At 19.2% G+C, this 9,745-nt stretch overlaps 3 protein-coding genes across 3 annotated transcripts, besides 26 other annotated features; 1 reads left to right on the forward strand and 2 right to left on the reverse strand. All coding sequences in view use genetic code 6, as the record gives it.

The window, feature by feature from the left end:
- Positions 1 to 738: 738 nt before the first annotated feature.
- Positions 739 to 786: a microsatellite.
- A 67-nt stretch (positions 787 to 853) lies between these two features.
- Positions 854 to 896: a microsatellite.
- Positions 897 to 1,016: 120 nt separating this feature from the next.
- Positions 1,017 to 1,112: a microsatellite.
- A 20-nt stretch (positions 1,113 to 1,132) lies between these two features.
- Positions 1,133 to 1,190: a microsatellite.
- A 58-nt stretch (positions 1,191 to 1,248) lies between these two features.
- Positions 1,249 to 1,307: a microsatellite.
- A 151-nt stretch (positions 1,308 to 1,458) lies between these two features.
- Positions 1,459 to 1,535: a microsatellite.
- Positions 1,462 to 1,537: a microsatellite.
- Positions 1,468 to 1,546: a microsatellite.
- Positions 1,547 to 1,700: 154 nt separating this feature from the next.
- Positions 1,701 to 1,742: a microsatellite.
- Positions 1,703 to 1,766: a microsatellite.
- Positions 1,767 to 2,090: 324 nt separating this feature from the next.
- Positions 2,091 to 2,126: a microsatellite.
- Positions 2,127 to 3,104: 978 nt separating this feature from the next.
- Positions 3,105 to 4,555, reverse strand: IMG5_194260 (mboat family protein, putative; the record flags this gene model as incomplete). Its single annotated transcript, XM_004024966.1, has 2 exons — positions 3,105 to 4,166; positions 4,220 to 4,555. The coding sequence occupies 2 exons, from the start codon at positions 4,553 to 4,555 to the stop codon at positions 3,105 to 3,107; spliced, it is 1,398 nt and encodes a 465-aa protein (XP_004025015.1).
- Positions 4,185 to 4,218: a microsatellite.
- A 191-nt stretch (positions 4,556 to 4,746) lies between the features above and the next one.
- Positions 4,747 to 4,907: a microsatellite.
- Positions 4,753 to 4,812: a microsatellite.
- Positions 4,866 to 4,958: a microsatellite.
- Positions 4,914 to 4,969: a microsatellite.
- Positions 4,916 to 4,969: a microsatellite.
- Positions 4,916 to 4,971: a microsatellite.
- Positions 4,919 to 4,969: a microsatellite.
- Positions 4,972 to 4,977: 6 nt separating the features above from the next.
- Positions 4,978 to 5,025: a microsatellite.
- Positions 4,990 to 5,043: a microsatellite.
- A 45-nt stretch (positions 5,044 to 5,088) lies between these two features.
- Positions 5,089 to 9,415, forward strand: IMG5_194270 (hypothetical protein). Its single transcript, XM_004024967.1, has one exon. It carries the CDS (start codon positions 6,995 to 6,997, stop codon positions 8,975 to 8,977), a length of 1,983 nt encoding a protein of 660 aa, XP_004025016.1. The 5' UTR covers positions 5,089 to 6,994; the 3' UTR covers positions 8,978 to 9,415.
- On the reverse strand, positions 5,094 to 6,332 carry IMG5_194280 (hypothetical protein; the record flags this gene model as incomplete). Its single annotated transcript, XM_004024968.1, has 1 exon — positions 5,094 to 6,332. One exon carries the CDS (start codon positions 6,330 to 6,332, stop codon positions 5,094 to 5,096), a length of 1,239 nt encoding a protein of 412 aa, XP_004025017.1.
- Positions 6,983 to 7,022: a microsatellite.
- A 178-nt stretch (positions 9,416 to 9,593) lies between the features above and the next one.
- Positions 9,594 to 9,635: a microsatellite.
- Positions 9,594 to 9,672: a microsatellite.
- Positions 9,602 to 9,667: a microsatellite.
- A 60-nt stretch (positions 9,673 to 9,732) lies between the features above and the next one.
- Positions 9,733 to 9,745: part of a microsatellite that runs on past the window's edge.

Raw genomic sequence — 9,745 nt, forward strand, 5'->3', positions numbered from 1 at the left:
GAATCATATGCTTTTTATTAAGAATCGCCTTAATTATATGATAAAATTTTATAAAATCTAACTCATTACACTATAAATTTATTTAAATCAAGACTTCAAATTTCTTAAGTATTCCATCCTGTATCGAAATTCGAGAAAAAGTTTTCATAAATAATTGATCATACTATAATTGGAGATAATATTCATGCTTATATTTCAATATTAACTCCTTCTTAAACGCCTTATAAAATTGAACAGGACTAATTGTTTTTAAACAGAAAAACATCATAAGATTAAAATGTATTTTTTATTTAATAAAATAGAATATATTTATTTATTATAGAAAACTCCTTATGGATATAATTTATTTGTTCTTCAAGTAGAAATGCATTATTAAAATATACTTTACGGAATAACTTTATGTATAAATGAAGGTTTTTCGCATTCAAATATATTATAAAACTTTACTTAAAAAAGTACAAATAGCTTTGTAGAAAAATAGAATATAAATTAAGAATATTAAATTGAATATTGGAAATAATTAGCAATAAATGCTTATGATTGTTTAAATTTTATTGAACATTCTTTCAATAAATGGGATAATGCTAACTTTTGCAATAGCATTAATTTATAAACCTAAAGATTAAAATTTCTAAGTATGTCAGTAGAATATGATTTACATAATTACGGTTTGGGTTGTTATTCAGTAAGTATTTTGGATAAAAATTAAATTTTGGCCATTAATTATTAAAGTTTTTATTAATTATTTTAATTATTGTTTTAACATTTCTAATTATGGATTTAATTTAAAAAGAAATGGGCAAATTATATTCAAGATGAAATACATATTTAACATAAAAAAATAAGTTATATTAATATATTTATAATTTTAAATAAATTTATTTATTTTCAAATAAGAAAACAAAGTAGAAAACATTTTTAAGTATAAAAACTAAGAGTATTAGTAATATTAAAATTAAATTGATGAATTGTACAAAGAATTTGTACATTTAATTGAAAATATTTGATAATAATAAAAAAAAAATAAAAAAAAATATACATTTGATAATTTAAAAAAAATGATAAAAATAAAATTCATTTTATTTAAAGTAAAAATAAAAATATAATATACAATATATAAAATTATTAAATCTTTATTTTATATGTAAAATAAAAAATAAATTTATTTTAATTAATAAAAATAAAAAAATATAAAAATGAAAGAAAAAAATTATAATAAAATATTTCAAAACAAAATTATATTGCAATAATAAATAAATATAAATAAAAGAAAAAAATAAAAAAAATAAAAAAGTAAAAAAATAAAATAAAAGTATATTATAAAAAATAAAAAGATTTTAATTTATGAGTAATAAAAATTAAAATAATTTATAAATATGTATTTGATAATTAATTATATGTTTATTTATTACTATTTTTTTTAATAAATTATTCATTTATCCATTTATAAATTCATAAATTTATTAATTTATTTATTGATTTATTTAATTATTTATATATATATTTTTTATTTATATATCTATTTATTTATTTATATTGAAATTTTATTTTAAAATAATTTTCTTATTTTATTGTTTTTTCTATTTTAATATTATAATTAATATTTTTTTTATATTATTTTTTTTAATAATTTATAACTTTACTTTTTAAATAAAAATATATTATATTTAATATTTATTTTTTTTATTAAAAGATGATACTATTTTATAATAATATTTTTTAAAATATTATTTTTAATAATAATATAGATTTTTAAAATAAATTTTATTAGATAAATAAATTAATGTTAATAATATTGTTATATATTATTTATTAATAATAAATTAATTTTTTAATAATTTTTTTTTTTTTATTCAATTTTTATTATATGGATATTTTTTTTTTCTTAATTTTTTTTATTTGTTTATAACATTTTTTTTTTATTTAAAAAAATTTTTTGGTTTACTAAATCTTTATTTTTTAATTATAAACTATTACTTTAAATATTAAAATATATGTTTATATATATATTTTTTAATATTTTAATTCATGAAAATATAAAAATTTTAAACAAATTAATTATTATATATATAAAATAATAATTATAATATATTTTATTTTATTTAAAAATTTTATTTTAATGAAAATTAATGATGATATTGATAGTAATTATTCCTCTGGATCTTCAAATAATTCTTCTATATAAAATAATTATGATTAATTGGAAAATTAGATTTGTTTAACTCTATAATAATAATTTTAGAAAAATTAATTTAGATAATAATAAGAATATGAGCCTAAAATTTAAAATTCAAAAATCGTTGATTCAAACATATTGAAGCCATAATAATTTTATCACTCATATTATATTTATTTATTACTATTCCTTTTAAATTAATTATTCTTTTTATTATTCTTTTTTTAATTTTTTACATATAAGGCAATTTTGTATATATTTAGTATTTAATTTTTGATTTTTGCATTAATTAAGTTAGTATAAAAATACATATTTATAAGAAAAAAACAAACATAAAATATAATATATAATAATTAATAAAATGAATTAGAAATATAGATTACAAATAATATAGAATAAGCTAAATTATAATATAAATAGAATTTCATGCTTAATTTAAAAGAAGCAATTTAATTCTAAGGTAAAAATTGTAATGTTATATTTATTAATAAAACATTGAATTAAATTGGGATTTCCTAATAATAATTTAATAACTTAAAAATAATATAATATGATTAAAATTAACTATAGTAGGAATAATAATGTTCAATTTGTTTAAGAAAATATAGTCATTTATAAAATCTAAAAATACTAAAATGTATGCATTTTTTCCATTAAAAATGTCTCAGAAATTGGTTAATGAAAAACAGGAAGTGTCCCCTTTGTAGAAAAGAAATATGATATCAATAAAATGTTTTAAATTTAAAAAAAATTATGTAAAAATGTAATTCTAATATATATTTGTTTATAAAAGATATTATTCTAAAGCATATATATGTGTAAAAAATTATTTTTGTTATTTTGATATAATAATTATTTAAAAATATAAAGAAAAAATAAGGAAATTAAAAATAATAAAATTAAATAACAAAAAAATACAAAAAACAAATCATTAAGCTTTTGGCTTACTTGATTTCTATCCCCATTTAGTGGCGGAAAAGAACGCAATAACTAAAAGGTTAACAATTAAAACAGAAAAATAATGAGTTTTATAAAAGGCATAATTATCGTATAATGATAACAATTAGAAACCGATTCCAAAACAGTTCAAGGAAAAGTGAGTAATACAGAATCTTATAGCAAAATAAACTGGGGAAGTTAAAGTTTTTTCCAATTTATCAAAGAACTCTGGTTTATTTTTGGAAGCATTAAATAGCAATTTTGAACAATTCATTACTAAAGACCATTAGAAGAATGATAAATAATACCCAGGGTAGAATCCATGCCAGAAAGCTGAAACCATATTAGTAATATATTAAGCTATGTTACTTTTATTAACGTTACTTTTTAATTAATCTTATGGATAAACTCTTAAATAGACATATTTTTTTAACCAAATTTAAACAGAAGTGTTCCAACATTCAACTTTATATCTTACATCATGTGTAAGTTCATGAGAAGCTTTACAAGAAATAATTTAATCCCATTATTGTGTTTTTGTATTGTAAGTAATACCTGTAGAAGCTAATCCAGCTTAGGATAAGGACCATCCAGCATAATATCTAAATCTAATTAAAGTAATACATACATTAAAGTAATAAAACTTGAAAAGCATAGAAGATTAATTATATTCTTCTGTCAAAACATATTTTAATGGGAATTTCGGTAATAAAAATATGATTGTAAAAGTAAATGCTAGTCCTTATAAAAGCCAATTCAAACTGTTTTTTAATGGGAAAGAAATTGATTTTGTAGATGAGGTTCTCATATATATTTTATATTCATGGAAATCAAATGTAGGTCCACATATAGCACTACCAAAGAAATGAATGTAGGAAAAATACTCAAAGAAATTGGGCAATTTCTCTATTTTTCTCAATTTTTAATCTTCACTTAGTTAATCTTAAAGCTTTTAGTCACCATCTTGATAACACCACGCAAAGCTTGTGTATTTGCACATTGTCATCATTAATATCGTTGTTATATCCATTTTCCAACCTCCATAATCATTCTTTTTTATTTTTAAATTTTAATATTTTATTTTTATTAATATTATATTTTTACATATTGTCTGTATAAATGGTGTAAACTTAAATAAAAAAGGCTTGAACTAAATACTATCAATGCAGATTTTCTTTAGAATATCAAAATTATTATGTATACAAATACCGTTTGGAATAATAAAAATATTAATCCATCTTGATATACTAAATATTATAAAAATATACCTAAAGCACTTCCTATTAAATGTCTAATAAAAAATCCTCTTATAAAGTAAAAAATCAACCCAAATGGAATGGTCATTATTAAAGAAACAGCAAGTCTTATCTAATCAACTTCCATACCACCTAATAAAATAGAAATATTTTGGAACAACTAATCAAGGATTTAGAAAATCATTATATTTATTGTATATTTTTTATTAAAAATATAAATATTATGCTTTTATATTTTAAAATAAAAATCTATATATATAATAATAATTTAAAAAAATAAAAAAATAAAATTTATTTTTGATATAAAAAATTTTTTATTTAAAATGATATAAAAAATTTAATATAATATTTTTGTTGTATATTTTTGATAAAAATAATTATTAAATAAAAAATAAAAAAATAAATAAATAAATAAATAAATAAATAATTAATTAATAAATATATATATATAATTTAATTTTAAATAAAAAAATAAATAACAAATTATCATAAAAAAAATAAAAAAATATAAAAATATTATTAAATAATAAATAAAATTTTGTATAAAATAAAATTAAATATATAAAAATAAAATTATAAATAAAATATAAAAATAAAAATTTTTATTATTTTTATATAATATAAATATTTTTCATTTAATATATATAATTTTTCTTATTAAGATAAAAATATATTAATTAAGAAATTTTTCAATTTAAAAATTAAATATGAATTTATTCTCATCATTATCCTTCTTTAGATTAATTATAGCCATTCCATGACTTATCAAGTAATCTTTTTTTATATGTTTCACCTATAAACTCAAATGGTCCGAAAATATAATCTTTTTTAGGTACAGCCTCTACATTAACTTAACATTGATTTTATGCATTATCAATAGATTCATTTTTTACCAATGTTGTTTCATCACCACCTACAATATCTTAAACTGCACTTTTAACATTTGTAATAGAACCTGAACCAAGTCCTTTAGCCTCTTATATAGCTTTATCTTTTGCAGCATTAGTAGCGGAATTAATCATTTTTGAATTTTTATTAACGGAACTAACAACTTTTTAATTTTTTTTAGCTAAATCAGCAGCCTAACCTATAGCTTATACATTTACATTGCCTGCATTATTTTTTTTAGCAGTTCCTAAATAACGTTTATTATTTTTCCCACAAACTTTGTTTTCTTTTTAAAGACTAAGATTTAAATATGCTCCTATTTTAAATGCATAAGGGCTAAAATTGCCATCAATGTAAACTTAACCAGCAAATTTTTCCAAAACTTTTAGTCCTAAGCCAATCTATACTTATGTATTTAAAAATGTTCCTTCTGCTGTTCCACCTACTTCTCCTATTGAAATACCAAAAGAAATATTACCATTTACACTTACTTTAGTATTTATTCCAGCTTTGAAATCTAATAAGCCATTTTTAAATTATATTCCGGTGTTAAATGTGACTTCCCATTAAGCATTTAAAACCAGTTTGAATTTTGCAATTTTTCCACTATATGTATATGCATAATCTACTGGAATTTTACGTGTTTATGAAGGAAATGACTTTGAGAATTCCAATTTGCTAACAATTTATTTTATTAATCTTTAGATTAATCCTCCTGAATTTTCAGTTTATTGTTCAACTTGACTTTTAAAATCACTTACATTATTAAGTACTTCAGTAAGCCCTTCAGTTTAAAAGTTATCTGCTACATCTTAAACTTATCCAAAAACAGTTGCGAATTCCAAATTATTAATATCAATACTTCCATCAAGTTACCTTTAAGTTTCTTAAAATAATAGTCTTCCTTTTTTTTCAGATGAAGAAACAATTTTCTTTTTAAATTGATTCTCAAAAAAATTTTTAGCTTAGTCAGCTCTACTTTTTATATTAGTCCACAAAATTTATCCTTCCATTTTCACATTATTAAATGCTAATTTAACTCTATCCCAATATTTAAAAGTAGATAATCCCATTTCTTTAATTTATTCAACAAAAGCCATAAATTAACTAGGAAAAAGTTTTAGTCTATCAAAAATAGAAATTACTTATGTAAATTTCAAATTACTTACACTTTTTAATGAATCAATTACTTATAACACTTAAGTAAATATTGGTTCTTTATAATAACTAGGGTCATTAGGAGGAAATTTAGGTTTAGTTGCGAAATTTTTTATTTCTTCGAAAGTATTCTTTATCTCGTCCCATAAATCTTTGGATAATTAAACAAGCTCGTCTTTCCAATCAAATATATTTTTTTTTATATTTAAACCCATTGCTTTTATTTTATTTAAAACTGACAAGCCTTTTTCTTTTAAAGTTTTAGCAACTTCTTTCGGATAACTAACCAATTTTGATGTAAATGATTTTACATTATCAAGTATTTCTTTTTTTTGTAATTTTTTTAATGACTATACTATATTATTTATATCTTTTTTCAAATCTCTAATTCCTGAAAAAAAATCATAACTATAATCGACAACTTCATTTGCTTCTTATAAAATTTTATCAAGTTCTTAAGATTAAAGTCCTTCGTTCTTCGTACTTATATTTTAAAGTTCACTTAAAATGAAGTCTTTACCAAAACTTATAGCATTTTATAAACCTTTTTAAAGAAGATCAGTTATTTTATATTAAGATGTTATCTTTTTAATTATAGATTTTATAAATTCCTTTAATTTATCCACTAAAAAAGATGTTGAAAGCATTTTTTTCATTTGCTTTGTAATCGTTGATTTCTTTTAGATAGATTCTTTTGTTTCTACTAATTTATCTTCAGATTTTTCAATTAATTCCTCTGTATATTTATCTACTTATTTATCTGTATCTTATGTATTTGTAAATAATTCGTTTGCTTTTTATAAAATAAAAGATTCTGTATTATGTAATAATTATTTTATAGGTTCATCTAGTACTTAGGTTATAATAAGTTAATAATTTTGAATAAAAAGCTGGATTTTTTCTTTTATTTTTGTTGAAATTCCTTCTACACGGTTTTTTACTAAAAAATCTTTTATTCTTTTTATTTTATCTTTAAAAAAATTCTATATATTTTTTATTTGATCTTCTATTTAGATTCCTTTTTTATTCAAAAAAGCAAAAACTTTTTCTTTAAAAAATCCTAAAGGGTCTTTTACAAAGCAATTAATACTTTTTATTGATTTATTAATTTTTTGTTCAAACTTATTAATAGAATCCATAATTTCAAATTAATCATTTTATATTGCATCATTAATAACCTTTAAAGCAGGGTTTTTATTAATATCAAGAAGAAGTTCTAATTAATCTAAAACACCGTTTACCTTTTAAACTATTCTATCTAATTTTTAATTAACATAATTTTCTACTGATCCCATTTTTTCTACAAGGACATATTAAATGTACCAATTAAGTTTAAGTAATCTTGAAACATTTATTTTAGTTTATCTTTCAATAATTTTTGTTATAGATCCATTAAAATATCCATATAATCCGACAGTACAAACATCTTCAGAGCTATAAAATCCAGATTCAATACATTCAGATCTAATATCGGCTCCGAATTCTATTGATTCAAAGTTTTTTCTAAAAATGCTTTATTAAATAACTTCTCCCATAGGTTTAGGCTCTTAAAAATTATCATCATTTTTCGGTTAATCTTCAAACACTAAATTTCTATTTTCATCTATTCCAACCAAAACCCTTTCTTGATTATCATCAGAAATAACTGAACTAGGATTTTCTTTAGGCTTTAAGTGTTGTTTCGCTTTTTTAGCCAAAGCTTATTATTTAGTCATTATAAAGTAGCTCATTTTCTATTATATTTAAACCAAATTTTAAATAAAAGCTTCTTCTATATTATGATCCCAATCTATATATTAAATAATAACAGCAGAAATATTGTCAATTTGCTTAAACATTGAAGTGCTATCATCTTAATTTCCTTTTACAGTAAATTTTGAACTTACAGAACTTCTTAATAATGATCCGTTTTCTATAATACATTCTTGAGTATATTCTCCTTTCTAATTTCCATTTTCACTTACTTCAGGTTCTGTGGATTTTAAAATTCCTTTTCCATCCTCCTAAATTTCAGCTTCATGTTATGGAGTTACTTCTACATTATTTAAATTTCTATATTTATAAGATTCACTTGCATTTTTCAAAATACGTTTTTTACCTGTTTCCTTGTCTGTTTCGACGATATTGTATAAATCTATACGCAATAAAGGAGAAAGCTATTCAATAATATTTAAGTAGATTTATTATAAATCATTTCTTAAGTTTATTGGTTCGTATATTTTTTTTATCTCTCCTTATTTACTTAATGTAAAACGAATAATAGGATATTTACTAAAATTAAATTATTCTTCACTAATTCCTTTTTCTAACAATAATTTAATTTCTTATGGAGTTAAAGGTGCATATTCATTTACTTATGTAGAAGTATCATCCTATGTTTTTGAAGATTATTATACATTATCTTCTATATTTCTTATATTATTTGCTTTTTCTTTCTCTAATATAGCAGGATAACCGGTTAATGTAGATTATACTTAATCATTTTCAGAAATAATAGTAGATGTAAAATACAAAAACATATTAAATTCAGTATTAGATATTTGATAACATAAAAGACTGAAAGAATGTGTAATAATAGATTTTTTAGAATTAACTTTTCCGTCCCCAGTAGTAGTAATTTATTCATTTTCCAACTTATATTCATAATGTTTTTAAGATAAAGGGACCTAAATTAATTATACAATATTCATTTCTTAACCTATATTAATTTATTATTCAAATTTCACATATGATTCAGGAAGTTTAACTTACTTATTATAATTCATCTTTTCTACTATTGATTGTGGAGAAAACATTCCTCCAATCGCTAATCCTCCTAAAATTAATCCTATAGCTATAAGAATTCCTATAGATGATAATATTATAACTTTTTAACGATTTCCATATTTTACTTATATTAAATTAGAATTACTTTATTCTGAATGTACCGTTTTTAATTTTTAATTCTCTTGTTTAACTAATGTTACTGGATTAACAAATTTTGATATCTATTTCCTAGGGGGATTCTTTTTAAATTTTTAATCTTAACTTCGATCATGACTCTATTCATCTAGAAACTAAGCATTTGATTTAGGTAAAGATGCTTCTCTGTTAACTATATTTTCAAGATTTTTATCTAAGTGCATTTTTTTTTAATAATTAATTATTATTAAATGGATAAATTAACAAAATAAAAAAAATATAAATATAAATATAAATATATATAAATATATAAATATTTTTAAAAATTTATATATAAAATATATAAATAAATATTTACAAATTATTTTGCATTATTAAAATTGTATCTTTTTTTTATTTTTTTGCTATATACGTATTAATTTTTATA

This window comes from Ichthyophthirius multifiliis (assembly GCF_000220395.1).
Source record: "Ichthyophthirius multifiliis unplaced genomic scaffold scaff_1120509251392, whole genome shotgun sequence".
Lineage (NCBI taxonomy): Eukaryota > Ciliophora > Oligohymenophorea > Hymenostomatida > Ichthyophthirius > Ichthyophthirius multifiliis.